Below are 17,908 nucleotides of genomic sequence, written 5' to 3'. Positions count from 1 at the left end.
CCAAATAAATCACAATCAATTGCTGCCTTAGCATTGCAGATTTTCTGCATCCTACTTTACATGGAACTGTTTATATTAACCGGGGTTTAAATACAAAATCATCCAAGAATGATTACAGCGCAATGACAAACACCAGGCTCTGTCAGCCACGATAGCTTTAAAACACAAAGGGGGTAGGAGAGCATTTACAATCCATTCTCCAACAGAATGGAGGAGGACTGACTGAACTTTGTTGCCTTCCACCACAGTGAAGAATACTGTGGTGGATGTTTCTGTTAAATTCTATTGTGTATTGTGCGTTCTTTTTTTAAATGTATCGCTGCTGGCAAATTATTTTCACTGCACCTTCAGGTGCATGTGACGAATAAAATTGACTGACTTTGATAATGTTGCTATACAGGAGATTGGCTAAGATCCCTTATTTTGGGGTAAATGGTCACCATATTAAAATGGTCACCACATTACTGCTTTTAACAGACTGGTGGTGGGTATATGGACCAGCAAATCAGGATGCAAGCAGGAGAATTTCAATGACCCAAGTTTACAAAAGTAGAAAGATCAGCTACAAGCATACTGCACAATGATTTGTTATTGAGGGGGATGTTTTCTGCCAGACTGTAAAGGGCCTGTCCTACTTACTTGATCTTTACAGGCGACTGCCGGCACCCGTGATAGGTCGTCGAAATTTTCAACGTTGGAAATTCAGCGGCGACCAGAAAGACGCTACAATTCTTTGGAGACCTCTAATGGTCGTGAGAGGTCACCCGTGACATGTCGCCAGGGGTCACCTGTATGGTCGTGAGAGGTCTCCAAAGAGTCGTAGTGTCTTTCTGGTCGCTGCTGAATTTTCAACATGTTGAAAATTTTGCCGACCTATCACAGGTGCCAGCAGTCACCTGTAAAGGTCGCGTAAGTGGGACAGGCCCTTTAGGCTGTAATATTTTTTTAAAAAGAGGTTTTACATCATTAAAAAATCTGTTTGCTATCTGTTGGAATAACCTTTAGATTCTATTCAGCAAAATCAACCGTGCAAACATGATACTTCCGAGAGTCAGAAACCAGGTTCGATCCTGACATCGAGTACTGTGTGGAGTTTGCACGTTTTCGGTGACTGCTTGGGTTTCCTCCCACATCTTAAAGACGTGCGGGTTTGTCGGTTAATTGGCCTACAATTAAGTGTGTAGGGAGTACACGAGAAAGTGGGATAACAGAACTAGTGTAAATGGAGAGATGGATGAACAGCGTGGGCTCGATGGGCTAAGTACCTATTTCCAAGCTGTACCGTTGGATCAATCAAATCAACCTTTCACAGTAATGCACTCATTTAAAAAAAAAAAATATATATATATATATATATATATCTCTATCAGGAGTGCAGGATCACAGTAAACTTTGGAAGTTATCCTCTCTGCAAGTAACTCCATCCCTCACAATTTCTACAGAATCATCAAGTCTTTAGTTCTTACCTCAATATTTTGCAGGTGGATTGCGATGCGCTCCTTTTCCTTGATGGATCTCTGCTGGGTCTCCGAGAGTTGCCGAGACAAAGACACGTTCTCAATCTTCAGGTGTTCCAGCACTGCGGCATGAGTCATGTGACCAGCCTGTTGTGTTAAAGTCACGTGTGAATCATCGTTAAACATCGTGGATCAGCACTAACCCTGGAAGCTTCTACCACCAAACTCAGGAACAGCTTCCTCCCCCCTCTGGTATCAAGCTTCTGAATGGTCCTTCCATAAGCTAGGGTGCTGTTCGATTCACCTCCACCCCATTGCGGACATTGGACATTGGTGGAACTGATACGCTACAATACTGTGAACTATATTTTTCACTCCCTTTGCTCTACCTGTTGTTCTTGAGTTTGATTTGATTGTATTTATGTACAGTATTATTGATCTGTTTGGATAGCTTGTAAAACAAAGCTTTTCACTGTCTCAATACGCATGACAATATTAAAGCTGAAATAAAACTCCTCGATAAAAAGGAATTGGGGAATGGTGATCTGCAAAGCGTTGTCAGAAGGTTCCTGGAAACTCATCTCATGCCCATTTCTCTCGGACACATTTCCTCCGAATGTAAAATAGATGCACAATGCAGTAACATTAAGTGTGTGCCATACCTGCACATTGGCCATGTCACTCTGTAAACGGACCCTTGCCTCCTGTGCCACAGTGAGTTGCTGCTGGTACCACTGCCTGACCTGCTGCAGGGAGGTTATCTCAGAGCGGGAAGCCTTGAGCTGGCTGCTCAATGTGGAACGCTCCAGCTGTGCCTGCAGCAACTGGTTCTGTAGAACGGCCATTTGTTGCCGCACAGCCTGAACTGGAACAAGATACAAACCGCAGTTGGATACGCCGGAGGCAAGTTCACAACATTTTGTGAAAACATTTTTTTTTTTAAATGCAATGTACAGAAACTCATAATAGAACTAGATGAGGGGAAATAAAATTATTACTCAGCTAAAACAAAACGACTAGTGGCACAGTGCCACAGACTAGGTTTGATCCCAACCTCGTGTGTTGTCTGTGTGGAGTTTGCACGTTCTCCGTGACCATGTGGGTTTGTTCCAGGTGCTCGTTTCCTCCCCTATCCCAAAGACATGCAGGTTTGAAAGTTAACTGGCCTCTAAAATTGTGCTTAGTTGGTGGGGAGAAGGCAAGTAGGATAACGCAGAACTAGTGTGAATGAGTGATCAATAGTCGGCGTGGACTTAATGGCTCAAGGGCCTGTTTCCGCGCTGTGTCTCTAAACCCAACTAATATAGTACGGTTACTAATGTGAACCTTTTACAACATTTCCCCTCTCCACAGCAGTGCCTGGCCTGTCATGCATTCTAATCATATTTTTTTAAATGCTGGTAATTTAACAGAACCCCAGAACATTGACAAAGTTATTTAGAATGCATGTATCAGTCATGTCTGTCGGAAGATTCTACAGAATGCTAAAACAAAATGTAAAATGGAACAAAATACTATGGCTCCCAAATCAACCATTGATTCTGCCAAGTGCACAATTATCATTCACAACGGCATAGACACAAAATGGGTGAAGTTTCAATCTGTAGAAGGGTCTTGACCCGAAACGTCACCCATTCCTTCTCTCTAAAAATTCTTCCTGTCCCGCTGAGTTACTCCAGCATTTTGTGCCCATCTTCGGTGTAAACCAACATCTGCAGTTCCTTCCCACACATTTACAACATACCGGAGTTATCTCTGCTCAGAATTGCCTGCTGCATTTCCTCAACCTTCGCCAGCAGTCTCTGGTACTGCACCTCAGCCACCTGCAGGTCGGTGTTCAGACCAGCTAGACTGGCATTCTTGACCTCCAGGTTGGTCTGAAGCTCAGACATGGCCTGCTCTAGACTGGAGGACGTCTGGCGCAAGGTGCTCACTTCAGAGGTCAACGTGCTTTGCCTCTGATCACTGAGCACCCTCTGCTCATCCTGTGCCTGCAGCTGGGCGTTTAAAGCTGCTAACTGGGCCTGAAGCTCCGTCTTCTCCTTTAAACCCTTCAAACCGGAAAGAGAATGGCAACAATTATTATTTATCCTTTACCATGGAACATTTAATGCCTGTAATTATTGACACCAACATCAGAAAAGCTGCAGGAACATACAACCTCCTTGAAAAATTTAAGATTCCACCAGTATATCTAACTAAAGGGTGGACATTTTACATTTAAACCTTGCAGGTACCAACCACAGATGGATAGAATGTACTGCCACAAATATCTCTAACTCTTTGCTTATTGTAGATAAGCAGTGATTCTCAAAACTAAAGGGCCTGTCCCAATTACCTGATTTTTTTCGCCAGTCATAGCAGGTCAATTTTTGGCAACCTGCTGCAACTATGATGGTGCCGGCAAGTCGCCGAAAAAATCGCGTAAGTGGGACATAAGCATAACAAAAGTGTTGGAGGAACTCTGCAGGTCAGGTTGCATCTGTGGAGGGAATGGACAGACTCAAATCCTTTGCTCTACAATAGTTCTTGAGCTTGATGTGTATGTATAGTATTATTTGATCCAATTGAATGGCATGCCAAAAGCTTTTCACTGTACCTCAGTACACATGACAATAATAAACCTAAACCCCAGATACCATGTATAATACCACTAATGCACAGCATTCTCCGTGGATTGTCCTGGTGGAGAAGCTTGTGTGGACCTGAGATCCTGAGAGTGATGCCATCTGGAGCTTTGCTCCCGGTAGGGTCACCCATGGCGGTAAGGTTGAGGCGGAGGTCACTGACAAAGAGCAATCCAAGCAAGATCTCAACGGTGGAACAGGCGGAGGACGACGGCTGACCTTAGTGGAGCGTTTGGGAAGGCGGATGAAGGCTGCAGCAGAAAAGAGTCTCCGGTCGTCTTGGACTCCATGTCACTGGATCCCGACCCAGATCTGTCAAGGACCGTGGGGTGGCTCCCCATGTTAAACAAAGTCACGCACAGGCGTCCTCAACATAGGGAATAACACCCTGAAGACACCCATTGTCAGCCATGACCGAAGGGGGCCTAAGAAACAGCAGTGTCAAAGTGTAAAATGTTGCTATTATGTGCTTGCCGTTTCCTAATCCAGCGGTCCAAAGAAAGGTCCCGACCCAAAACATTGCCTGTCCATTCCCTCCACAGGTGCTGCCTGACCCGCTGTGTTCTTCCAGCACTATGTTTTCCTCAAAAGTTTAGCATTTGCAGTTCTCCAGTATATCTAACTAAAGGGTGGACATTTTACATTTAAACCTTGCAGGTACCAACCACAGATGGATAGAATGTACTGCCACAAATATCTCTAACTCTTTGCTTATTGTAGATAAGCAGTGATTCTCAAAACTAAAGGGCCTGTCCCAATTACCTGATTTTTTTCGCCAGTCATAGCAGGTCAATTTTTGGCAACCTGCTGCAACTATGATGGTGCCGGCAAGTCGCCGAAAAAATCGCGTAAGTGGGACATAAGCATAACAAAAGTGTTGGAGGAACTCTGCAGGTCAGGTTGCATCTGTGGAGGGAATGGACAGACTCAAATCCTTTGCTCTACAATAGTTCTTGAGCTTGATGTGTATGTATAGTATTATTTGATCCAATTGAATGGCATGCCAAAAGCTTTTCACTGTACCTCAGTACACATGACAATAATAAACCTAAACCCCAGATACCATGTATAATACCACTAATGCACAGCATTCTCCATGGATTATCACCTTGTCCTGGTGGAGAAGCTTGTGTGGACCTGAGATCCTGAGAGTGATGCCATCTGGAGCTTTGCTCCCGGTAGGGTCACCCATGGCGGTAAGGTTGAGGCGGAGGTCACTGACAAAGAGCAATCCAAGCAAGATCTCAACGGTGGAACAGGCGGAGGACGACGGCTGACCTTAGTGGAGCGTTTGGGAAGGCGGATGAAGGCTGCAGCAGAAAAGAGTCTCCGGTCGTCTTGGACTCCATGTCACTGGATCCCGACCCAGATCTGTCAAGGACCGTCCTGTCTGTGCACCAGTCTCCCCATGTTAAACAAAGTCACGCACAGGCGTCCTCAACATAGGGAATAACACCCTGAAGACACCCATTGTCAGCCATGACCGAAGGGGGCCTAAGAAACAGCAGTGTCAAAGTGTAAAATGTTGCTATTATGTGCTTGCCGTTTCCTAATCCAGCGGTCCAAAGAAAGGTCCCGACCCAAAACATTGCCTGTCCATTCCCTCCACAGGTGCTGCCTGACCCGCTGTGTTCTTCCAGCACTATGTTTTCCTCAAAAGTTTAGCATTTGCAGTTCTCGGCATCTTTGACACAGTCATTGCAGGCTTTTATGAATTTAACAAAGAGTATGAACTTGTGTTCGTAGTTCAAGCACTCTGCTTGTAAAAGATATCTGAGAACAGTTTGAGATTTAAAACTGCAACAACTTCCATTTAATTTTTCCATTGCTCGATTCAACAATAAATCAGACAGACCAAATAAATCCAGCTTCATCAAATTATTCAATAGTTTGCATTAAGAAGGAAACACCAGTGAAGAGTTCAAGGGGTAAAATGAACATGGAAGAAGCGAATCAAAGTCTACAGTTGTGAATTTTACCGTAATCTTTGCCAGCAGAATATTTTCTGCTCCCAATGCCAAGCACAGATTAAAAGTAATGATTTTCACCTCATTAGCTTCAGAGGAGAGAGCTTCCAGTTGACCCTCGAGCCGCATTTTTTCTTTAAGAATCTGCATCAGGTCCTCGTGTGATTCGATCACGGAGCTTCCCACGGAAACACTACAGAACAGAATGACAACACAGTTAACCCGAGCAAACATATATGTCGTATCACTGAACAGTAACCCTTGTGATCTGTAATTCATGCACCATCTGCAAATTATGTGCACTCATTTGCAACATTTTTGTAGGAAACTGGTTCATCTGCTTCACTAATGAAAATAACATTCTTGTTAATAGTCATTTCCAAATCAGTAATGAATGCCGTGCGAATTTCAAAACTGATTACAATTCAAATCTAGCCATTAATGGCTTAACTGGTCTTGCCAATAGCATTATTCCCCCCCCCCCCCCCCCCCCCCCCCCCCCCCCCCCCCCCCACCCCCCCCGCTGCCCAAAGTATAATACAAATCGGCTATGCACCTGAATCAACATTATTTCATTTTGTTTTCACCTAACATGCAGCTAAAAATGGCCCGTATCTTTTATCATCGTTACTTTTTTGTACATATTTCATTTGTTCTATATCTCTCTACATCACCGCCTATATCTCTCGTTTCCCTTTCCCGTGAAGCTCAGTCGGAAGAAATGTCACCTATTCCTTTTCTCCAGAGATGCTGTCCGACCCGCTGAGTTACTCCAGCTTTTTGTGTCGGTCTTTATTTAATTACCACTCGACAGACTTTCATTAAAAATAGAAGAAAGGTTTGAGCTGATACCCCATCTATGCCTCCCACAATTTTAAATACTTCTCAGGTCTACGTCCTACCTCCGATGCTCTAGAGAAGTTGCCGTTGGTTGAGAGTATATGAGTGTATAAAATCATGAAGGGAATAGATCGGCTAGATGCACAGAGTCTCTTTCCCCAGAGTAGGGGAATCAAGAACTAGAGGACATGGGTTTAAAGATTTAATAGGAATCTGAGGGGTAACCTTTTCACCCAAAGGGTGGTGGGTGTATGGAACAAGACAATAGATAATAGGTGCAGGAGTAGGCCATTCGGCCCTTCGAGCCAGCACCGCCATTGAATGTGACCATGCCTGATCATCCACAATCAGTACCCCGTTCCTGCCTTCTCCCCATATCCCCCGACTCCACTATCTTTAAGAGCCCTATCTAACTCTCTCTTGAAATTATCCAGAGAACTGGCCTCCACTGCCCTCTGAGGCAGACAATTCCACCGACTCACAACTCTCTGTGGAACGGAGCTGTAGAACTCACAACTCAAGCTGCCAGAGGAGGCTGGGACTATCCCAACATTTAAGAAACAGTTAGACAGGTACATGAATAGGACAGGTTTGGAGGGATATGAACCAAACGCGGGCAGGTGTGACTAGTGTAGCTGGGACGTGATGGCTGGTGTGGACAAGTTGGGCCGAAGGGCCCGTTTCCATACTGCATCACTCTATGAGACTGACCAGGGACAAACAGCATTCAATAGTGCAACAAAGATGGACTTGTGAATCTCCAGTGACCTGCTCTGGCGTGCTGCTGCTTCGGTTCTATGTACCTGCTGGACAGACTGTCTCTTCGGCTGCGCACTGCTCCATTCACTTGCTGCATCTCACTGCGATGCTCTGCTGTTGCAGCTGCTGCTGCCGCCAGCACCTCCCGGATGGAAGGGAAGTGCCCCAGGTCCTCCGATGAAATCTCTTGTCCATCTACTGTGTAAGTGGTTTTCTGCTGTGCGTCTAGCGAGGGCATGGTCCCGTAGAGGGCCACAGTAGAAACACTGCTGTAGGAAGAGCTATCACTCTCATTCTCATCTAGCCTTGATCCAAGCTCAAAGCCATCCACCTCAGAGCTGCTGTCTTCTGTGTGCAATGAAATCTCTAATCTGTCACTTTCTGATGCAAAGCCGATTTCAGATATGACAGATGTAGAGGAACCAGTCCTATGTACTTTCAGGGATCCCAATGTTTCAGCGCTGGAAGATCTTCCAATACCACTTTCAGTGTCTGAACTGTGAGTTTTATAATCTGCAAGGGACCTTATTTTGCTGGATCTGGAACTCTTTGAAGTCTTTTCATCTTTCGAAATGTTGGGAATTCCAAGGCTGCCAACTTTGGGTCCTCGGGGAACGCTGGTCCTCAGGAAAGTGTACTCCTTGGTCAAAGCCAGGGTGCTGGCACGTGGAAGGACATCTGGATGGAACATCAGCTCGGGGTCCAAAGTACTGGAGAGTTGATTTCTTGATGTCGGTTTTTTAGACTGAAAAATAAAAACAGGCAAAATGTCACACAAAACTGGTCCCAAATAGTGACGACACTATTTGTTCTGTGAAACACACGTGAGGCCCATCAGATATTAATTATTCTCACGCTCTAAAATAGAAACTTTAAGAGTAATTGCAATTAGCACAATGGAACAAAGATTAGGAACCATTTGTGAAGTTTGACATTAGCACTCAAGTAGTCACAATCCCTTCAAGTCAGGGGTGGGCAACCTTGTTGTGCATAGGGGCCGGGACGCATGTCTGTGAGCAGATGGCAGGCCACATGGATCCCTCCTCGGATGGCAGGCATCAAATCACGTGTTCACAGAAGGTGGACAATAATGCTGGAGAAACTCAGCGGGTGAGGCAGCCTCATGCAATTCTTGCAGGTCTCACCCGCTGAGTTTCTCCAGCATTTTTGTCTACCTTCGAATTTTACAGCATCTGCAGTTCTTTCTTAAACGTGTTCACAGAAGATGTGTGGCCGTGCCGGCGGCTTTGCGCAGGACGCGGTACAGCCAGAGCTCGCCGCTCGGCCGCTGCTCGGGGCGCTCGGCGGGCCGGTTGATTTTGGGTTACGGGCCGCATTCAGCCTGGGGGCCGTAGGTTGCTGACCCCTGCTTTAAGTGTTACAACCTAGATCACATTTGTGACTCGATCTCTCTGGTCCAACAGTGGCAATGTCTCCAACAATCACCCAAATTGGACCTTAGATTACTGCACGTGTTCTGTACAACTGCAAAATGGAGGGGGGCTTGAAGTCAAAACATTGAGGTTGACGAAATGAACTAGGTTAATACTGCATTATTACAACTTATGTGAATTACAATCAAGGAGTTTAGGAAAGACATTCTTTCCATAGAGGGAGTACAGAGAAGGTTCACCGGACTGATTCCTGGGATGGCAGGACTTTCATATGAAGAAAGACTGGATAGACTCGGCTTGTACACGCTAGAATTTAGAAGATTGAGGTTTAATCTTATAGAAACTTACAAAATTCTTAAGGGGTTGGACAGGCTAGATGCAGGAAGATCATTCCCGATGTTGGGGAAGTCTAGAACTAGGGGTCACAGTTTAAGGATAAGAGGGAAATCTTTTAGGACCGAGATGAGAATATCATTTTTTACACAGAGAGTGGTGAATCTGTGGAATTCTCTGCCACAGAAGGTAGTTGAGGCCAGTTCATTGGCTATATATAAGAGGGAGTTAGATGTGGCCCTTGTGGCTAAAGGGATCAGGGGGTATGGAGAGAAGGCAGGTACAGGATACTGAGTTGGATGATCAGCCATGATCATATCGAATGGCGGTGCAGGCTCGAATGGCGGTGCATACTCCTGCACCTATTTTCTATGTTTACAGCATGGAAACAGGCCCTTCGGCCCACCAAGTCCACGTTGAACATTGATCACCCTTTCACACTAGTTCGATGTTAGCCCACTTTCTCATCAACTCCCTACACACTGGGGGCAATTTACAGAGCCAATCAACCTACAAACCGTGGGAGGTGGGTGGAAACTGGAGCTCCTGAAGGAAATCCATGCAGTAACAGGGAGAACATGCAAACTCCACACAGACAGCACCCGTGGTCAGGATTGAACCTGGGTGTCTGGCTCCGAGGCAGCGGTTCTACCAGCTGCGCCACCGTGCAAACAAGAAACCGCACAGCCCGTCTCCCTGCAGATGTACTCACTCTTTGCTGGTGCCTTTGCACTCGGTACTGTTTGAGCTGGTCTTCAAGATGCCGCTGAGCCTTTGACCGTATCTGTTCTTCATTCTGCTCTTTCAAGGATGGATCCACAGTACCTGCATTCAAAACACAATCAACTTCAATTGGTTTGGTTGTGTTAAATCCAGGAGATCAGATACAATGTGATAACAATTTTCTCCTGACTGTTTATAGAACAGCAAGAAGAACAGGCCCTTCAATCCACAATGTCTGTTCCAAGTATGAAGATAAGACCAACTCCTGACTGCCTACACATAATCCATATCCCTCCATTCCCTGCATATACAAAAGTCTCTTAAAAGCCACCTATCGTATCAATCTCAACTACCACCCCTGGCAGCACATTCAAGACACTCTATGCAAAATAACTTGTCCCGCACATCTCCTTTAACCGTTGTGCGTCTTATTTTAAAGCTATGCCCTCTAGTCTTTGATTTTTCCATCCTGGGAAAAAGGTTCTGTCTACACTATCCATGCTTCACAATAACTAACACTGTAGATAATACCCCAAATCCAAGAATCATCCTGGAAAACTTCCTCTGTACTCTCTCCACATCATCCACACATTTCCAGTGATCAGAACTGTGAGTAATACTCCAAATATTGTTAAGGTTTTGTCTGGAGGGTTTGTAAATAATTTCCCAAAGTTATAATCACCAAGTTATTATAGACCTGCCACACACAACTGTATCTATGTACTTTATGTTGTCATGGAAATGAGTAGCCATTTTACCAGCTAGACTTACAAAGACAAGTGCTGTAGTAACTCAGTGGGTCAGGCAGCATTTCTGGAGAACACAGATAGGTGGGGGGGGGGGGGGTGGGTTGGGACAACCCAAATTGTCACCTGTCTCTGTTCTCTAGAGATGCTGCCCGACCCACTGAGTTACTCCAGCACTTTGTGCCCTATCGTGCAAACCAGCACCTGCAGTTCCTTGTTTCTACACTTACAAAGACAATTAAACTGATTTGGGCACATTTGTAAAGAAAATCCTGTTTCATTATCATCCTCTTTCTGCATCCCATTCATCATACATGCTTTTGTCAACGGACCAGTTTCAATTTATCTGCCAATGCCAGACATCAAGAGGGCAATTTACACTCAACTTTCCATCAGATTCCACCAACTCCCTCCCATCCCACCAGGTTCTTTGACACATTATTCAATTTTCTTTAATGTTGCTGTAGTATCTCCTTCAGATTACCGTTATTCATAATTCCCTGGAATAAAAAATAAAGACATTTCTCTTTCCTTTTGCTAGTTACTGTTATATCTGTGACTGCAGCAGTTCGCATTGGCCTCACACCAACACTCTCTCGGGCAATTAAGGATCAGCAAGAAATCCTTGTCTTGTCAGCAGAAGCCAAAAGGATTGTGGAAAAAAAAATCTATTTTGTAACAAGAACTAATTTTCTGATGCTGTCCTACAATTAGCAAACTTAATTAAATTTCACAATGAGATTGTGACTTGTCAGTTGTGGACTGGAGCTTAGAACTGTACAACCCATGGACAGGCCCTTCCAACCCAACAAGTTAAACTAATTTCCTCTGCCTGCACCAGCTCCATCCTTCTCCATTCCCTGTATAACCATGTGCCTATCTAAAAGCCCCTTAAATGCCACTATCTTATCTGTTTCCACCACCCCAGGGCAGCGTGTTCCAGGCACGCACCACCCCGTGTGAAATGATGATGTTCCTCTTTGTAATTTTTAGATTCCTGCCCCAACAACGGTCTAACATTAAATCAAACAGAGAACCTTTTGCGATACAGACAAGTGCCACAGATTGAATTGAGGATCTCACACTAGTTTGAGAGTAGAAAAAAATATCATAGACACTAAAAATGGATTGTTTTTCCCCTTGAAGAGCTGATGCAACACACTGACCCACTGCATTACACAAGCTTGGTAAGAGAAACTCACCCCGAGGGAATTCACAAATCACTGCCAAGTTAATCTGAGATACGGAATAAATATTTGCTCTCACAACATGTACTCTCCTTCACATAAATTAACTCTTTTTTTTCTTTCGAATTCACCTTTCTTGGCACATGCACAAAAAACACAGCTTCATGTTACAGCAACATGTTGCTCTGTGGGCCGTTTACTATGAACACAACTCTCCCCCCCCCCCATATAACTTAGGGGTTACCCGTGTATATATTAAAAAAAGCACACTGCACACGTATGCAAGCAGAAATTCATAGCGGAAATGGAATTTGATCTTTATGAATATTTGCATTGGATGTCAAATTGCAACAAGCATATCAATCTGGGCGCAAGGAATTTTCATTAACACCAGCGTCATTTTCACAGAAGAGTTGAGAGCACTTTGCAGAAGAGCTGCAGACAGCAACATACACTCCCTACACAATTTTATTAAAAAACAAGTAATTTCGAAATGCTCCTTTAATTCTCCCACATTTCGATTTCCTTCCCGCCACTATGGACAGCAGGTAGGGAGTTCCACAGCACCATCCTGCAGCCTAGACGTGTAGACGATGCAGTCCCTGCAGGGAAGAACTGGCCTTGAAACCCACTCACTTCCCCAGTTTAAATAATGAAACACCAGTGAGGCTGCCACAAAAAGTTTCACAAACTGGTTCTCTGGGAGGCCAATGAACTGCAAGCTAACTCCCTCAACTGCAAATGTGTAAGCCTCAAAAAAAACATAACAAGTAATCTGGAGAAATAAGGAACTGCAGATGCTGGAACCTTGAACAAAACACAAAGTGCTGGAGGATCTCAGCGGGTCAGGCAGCATCTGCGGAAGGAATGGACAGGCAACATTTGAGCTGAGACCCTTCTTCAGACTAAATTTGTTTTGCAACCATCCATTTTTTGCTAACAGATGGACTGATATCCAGATCCAATATCAACATTTATTCCCTGGTTCCATATCAAGCTTAATTACACTTAAGTTTGCGCACTTTCCTTCATTACACTTGTTATTTTTTTTTAAAAAACCACTAAACAGTGGACAAAAATGCTGGAGAAACTCAGCGGGTGAGGCAGCATCTATGGAGCGAAGGAATAGGCGAAGGTAGACAAAAATGCTGGAGAAACTCAGCGGGTGAGGCAGCATCTATGGAGACCCTTCCGAGTTTCGACCCGAAACATCACCTATTCCTTCGGGGTTGAGACCCGAAACCGCATCTATTCCTTCGGGGTTGAGACCCGAAACCGCATCTATTCCTTCGGGGTTGAGACCCGAAACGTCATCTATTCCTTCGCTCCATAGATGCCATCTCACCTGCTGAGTTTCTCCAGCATTTTTGTCTACCTTCAATTGTTCCAGCATCTGCAGTTCTTTCTTAAACAATCAGTGGAGATAGGAGGAACTCATCACACACACACAGTGTAGCACAGAATAGTCAGTTATCATGCCTTTATGAATGTCACAATACAAGTTGCAGCAGAAGTAGCATTAAAAGGTCAGGCATGATTGTAAATATAGAGCTGAAAATTACCACAACCTTATTGAAACACAATCCCAACTTCTATGCGTCTGACGTAGTCACACTAAATTCCATGCTCCTTACTTCATCCATGAGTTCTTACTTGTCCATGAGTTCTCATGTACAGCACTTTGTGGCAACTGCAGTTGTTTAAAGTGCTTTATAAATAAAGTTATTATTATTATTATTACTTCATCAAACTAAATTTGCTGCATTCCACAGAGTTTAAAAAAAAACATTAAAAAGGACAAAGTGCTGGAGAAACTCAGCAGGTCAGGCATCACCACTGGAGAGCATGGATCGGTGATGTTTTGGGTAGGGAACCTTCTTCCAACTGATTGCCGGGGGCAGGAGGGGGAGGGAATAAGAAATAAAGCTGGAAGAGAGGAGGTGCAGGACAAAGCCTGGCAAGTGATAGGATGATACAGGCGAGGTGGTGCATTGATTGGTAGGTAGTTGGACAAAGGCCAGAGAGGAATAGAAAGTGTGAGATAAGGATAGAAGAGGGTGCGAATTGTAAAACCAGAAGGTCAGTCACTGTGGGGCAGCGGTAGAGGTGCTGCCTTACAGCGAATGCAGCGCCGGAGACCCGGGTTCGATCCCGATTACAATTGCTGTCTGTACGGAGTTTGTACGTTCTCCCCATGACCTGGGTCGGTTTTTTCCAAGATGTTCGGTTTCCTCCCACATTCCAAAGATGTACTGGTTTGTAGGTTAATTGGCTTTGTAAATGTAAAAATTGTCCCGAGTGGGTGTAGGATAGTATTAATGTGCGGGGATCGCTGGTCGGCGCGGACCCTGTGGGCCGAAGGGCCTGTTTCCGTGCTGTATCTCTAAACTAAACTAAGGTGGGATTAGGTGGAAGGAGACGGGGGAGGGGGAGAGACAAATGCAAGCTCAAATCCGGCACAATCTCAGTTCTGGAGCCTTTCAATCCCAAATTCCACTGCTCTTGCGGTGATTCCAAAGTTTCTAGGTGGAAGTGAGTTCACAAGTTTGCAAAATATTAAATGATCACAGACAAATAACTTGTGAGATGATGGAGATGCTGAAAAAGGACAAATTCACCCTAAAATATAACGACTTCAGTCCTTCCCTAGCCAATACCCTCCAGAAGGTTCGCACCCAGCTTAGTCCTTTGGGTCTGCCCTTTAATTTTGTAGATATTTTATGTTTACTTTAAATGCTTTACATATCCTATCCTGTTCGAGTAATACATTCTCTAAGATAGCGCATGCATAGAAAGAGAGAGCACATGGAATTGCCAGCTTGATCAATTAAGCTTAGAAACCAAGCCAGATTTGGCAGAGGAAAATTTAATTAAAACACGAAGGCTGGTGAAAGAGCCACCGCTCTAAATTAATGCTTACGCAAATCGGTTTCTTGCATAGGAAGACTTAGAATGAGCGACTGCAAAGCTTCACTTTTTTGAGGTTTAGCTCCCTGAGACTTCCTTAAGTTGCCATGGAAACCACCTACACCTGGGGAAGGCTCTTTGCTCTCATCTGATCTGCACTTGGGCCACAGAGTTTCTGGTGAGTTCGAGACAGCCTGGGGGATGCCAGAAGGCCCAGTTTTCCTGCAAACGGACTTGGATCCATTCTGATAACTGTCTCCCTTTCCACCAGCACCTGTCACACTGGAAGCACACTGCTGCTGCATCTTGCCCTCACGTTTGCCTGAGACGCTGCTGGCATCCACAGTCGCTCCACTGCTTGGCACTTTGTCAGCACTGTTCACACAGGCACCTACGAAAGATGAAGGACAGTTAGCAACTTGAACCACCCTTAACCTACATACTTACACTTGATACTAAACAGAGAGCAAGTTTGATTTTCTCATTAGACTTTGCGCCAGGAGTAGTTTTGTTAAATGTTATTACGCTAAATGTTCGGTGACTTTAGTAACACAAAGGGATTATCAAGAAGGGACGAGGGAGGAGGGGGGCACATCAACGGTAATTGAAGGAAGTGAAACCAATTTTCTTTCATCTTTAAACTCTCGAGGCCACATTCAGTTTTGTTGTTCGCATAAAGATTAATAACCCAAAAGCTAGCTGTCACTTTAAAAAAAAAACTTGAAACAGGAGTGCAGACTTTGAATAAATTACTTTGCTTTAACATGCTTAACACACACACACACACACACACACACACACAGAAGCTTTACGTAATAAAAATCAAAGCTTGATGCCAAGTTCAAATGTTTATTTTTACATCTAGTCAGATTTTCAACTTCCTCTCAGCTTGCGTTAGGCAAACACGTCAATTACTTAATATTGACTTTCAGTGCCAGTACGACTCAAAACCTTGTCATAAAACAGGTTGTTGCCAGAATGTGGGATTGCATTACATGGCATTGTCAGGGTGAGGTTGTTGCCAGAACCTGGGACTGCATTACATGGCATTGTCAGGGTGAGGTTGTTGCCAGAATCTGGGACTGCATTACATGGCATTGTCAGGGTGAGGTTGTTGCCAGAATCTGGGACTGCATTACATGGCATTGTCAGGGTGAGGTTGTTGCCAGAATCTGGGGCTGCATTACATGGCATTGTCAGGGTGACTAACTCCCATTTTAGGATAAAATACCAATGAAATCTGGGCCAAAGTGAGCACACAAATGCCATCACTTCAAAAACACGACTCCATCAGTTCAAAAGTGTCACAATTAGGCTCATTAAAATGTGTTTCTAAATAACAAACATAGAAAATAGGTGCAAGAGGAGGCCATTCGGCCCTTCGAGCCAGCACCGCCATTCATTGTGATCATGGCCGATCGTCCCCTATCAATAACCCGTGCCTGCCTTCTCCCCGTATCCCTCGACTCCACTAGCCCCTAGAGCTCTGTCTAACTCTCTCTTAAATCCATCCAGTGATTTGGCCTCCACTGCCCACTGTGGCAGGGAATTCCATAAATTCACAACTCTCTGGGTGAAAAAGCTTTTTCTCTCCTCAGTCTTAAATGACCTCCCCTTTATTCTAAGACTGTGGCCCCTGGTTCTGGACTCGCCCAACATTGGGAGCATTTTTTCCTGCATCTAGTTTGTCCAGTCCTTTCATAATTTTATATGTTTCTATAAGATCCCTTCTCCTTCTTCTAAACTCCAGTGAATACAAGCCTAGTCTTTTCAATCTTTCCTCATATGACAGTCCTACCAACAAAGAAATAACATGTTCATCACTTTATCAGCTGGATCTTTGACTATACCCAATGTTGGTGATCAGTGCTGAAACCCAGATAATTCAAGACATCCTGGCAATTTTTGACGAATGTTTTAGTTCTCACTGCCCTCAGCCTGGCTTCAAATCATCAGCTGCATGGAAAACATCAAACCCTTAAATGGACGTTTCTCATAAGGATATAATCAAGGGCAACAGCAAGGAACACTGGAGTGCAGATCTTCACTTCAATACAGCACAACCCAGAATAGAAATCAGCAAACAGCAAAGCTTCAGGACCCTGACATAGAGTTGCATAACAGCTTGGTTTGGGAACAGCTCTGTCCAAGACCACATGAAATTGCAGAGTTCTGGATAAAGCCCTGTCCATCACGGGCTAGACTCCCCACCTTTGACCTCCATCCGCACTTCAAGCTGCCTCAGAAAAGCAGCCAACATAATCAAAGACTTGTCCCATTTCGGTCATTACTTCTCCCTGCTCCCTTAGGGCAGAAGGTACAGAAACTCCAATGCATGAACCTCCAGACTCAGAAACAGCGTCTTCCCCTCCATGACCAGGCTTCTGAACGGTCCTTCCATACGCTAGGGTACTGTTCGATTAATCTCTACCTCATTGAGGACATTGGACTTTGTTCATGGAGCCGACACGTTATAATGCTGAGAACTATATTCTGCACTGTGTATTAGAACACTGTGTTCCATCTATTGTACTTGAGTTGGAACTCGTTTTATCGATGTTATGTCATGTCTGATCTGTTCTGTTTCGATAGTAAGCCAAACAGAGCGTTACACTGTACCTCGGTGCATGACAACAATAAACCAAGACTTGTTTATTCACAACCAAAATCGAATTTTCAAATGAGGAATGTGGAATTGGAACTGTGTCCTCTGGTTACCAACCCAGTAACATTACTCTCCCTCATTGCCATTCAGTGAAGGAACACAACAAAGCAATTGGAAACCAAAACTTAATCCTCCAACAAGGAATTTGATCTTTTCATCCATTGACTTAGTGGCCATGAACAAAATCAACAGGTAAAACTGTCCAACTTACTAAACAGCTGCAACTTTAGTTTTTCTTAAAATTCCTCAAAACCTCTGCATAACCTAACGTAAATGATGTGCAGTCAGCTAAGCATAAATCTT

At 44.4% G+C, this 17,908-nt stretch overlaps 1 protein-coding gene across 3 annotated transcripts in view; it reads right to left on the bottom strand.

Annotated features, from left to right (window-relative positions):
• golga3 (golgin A3) overlaps positions 1–17,908 on the bottom strand; it is a 55,358-nt gene that overhangs the window by 24,340 nt on the left and 13,110 nt on the right. Inside the window, exons 3-9 of one of the 3 annotated variants that reach the window (XM_055655525.1) lie at positions 14,954–15,331; positions 10,090–10,202; positions 7,695–8,395; positions 6,133–6,244; positions 3,202–3,508; positions 2,120–2,322; positions 1,467–1,604 (exon numbers count right to left, since the gene is read on the bottom strand). In XM_055655525.1, the coding sequence (XP_055511500.1) occupies positions 1,467–1,604; positions 2,120–2,322; positions 3,202–3,508; positions 6,133–6,244; positions 7,695–8,395; positions 10,090–10,202; positions 14,954–15,331 (1,952 nt within the window). The remainder of the gene's footprint in view (positions 1–1,466; positions 1,605–2,119; positions 2,323–3,201; positions 3,509–6,132; positions 6,245–7,694; positions 8,396–10,089; positions 10,203–14,953; positions 15,332–17,908) is intronic. The other 2 variants (XM_055655526.1, XM_055655527.1) reach the window with 2 other exon arrangements.

This window comes from Leucoraja erinacea, chromosome 25 (genome assembly GCF_028641065.1).
Source record: "Leucoraja erinacea ecotype New England chromosome 25, Leri_hhj_1, whole genome shotgun sequence".
Classification (NCBI taxonomy): domain Eukaryota; kingdom Metazoa; phylum Chordata; class Chondrichthyes; order Rajiformes; family Rajidae; genus Leucoraja; species Leucoraja erinaceus.
Note: the sequence above shows the minus strand (reverse complement) of the source record. Positions and strands in the feature narration are given on the sequence as shown.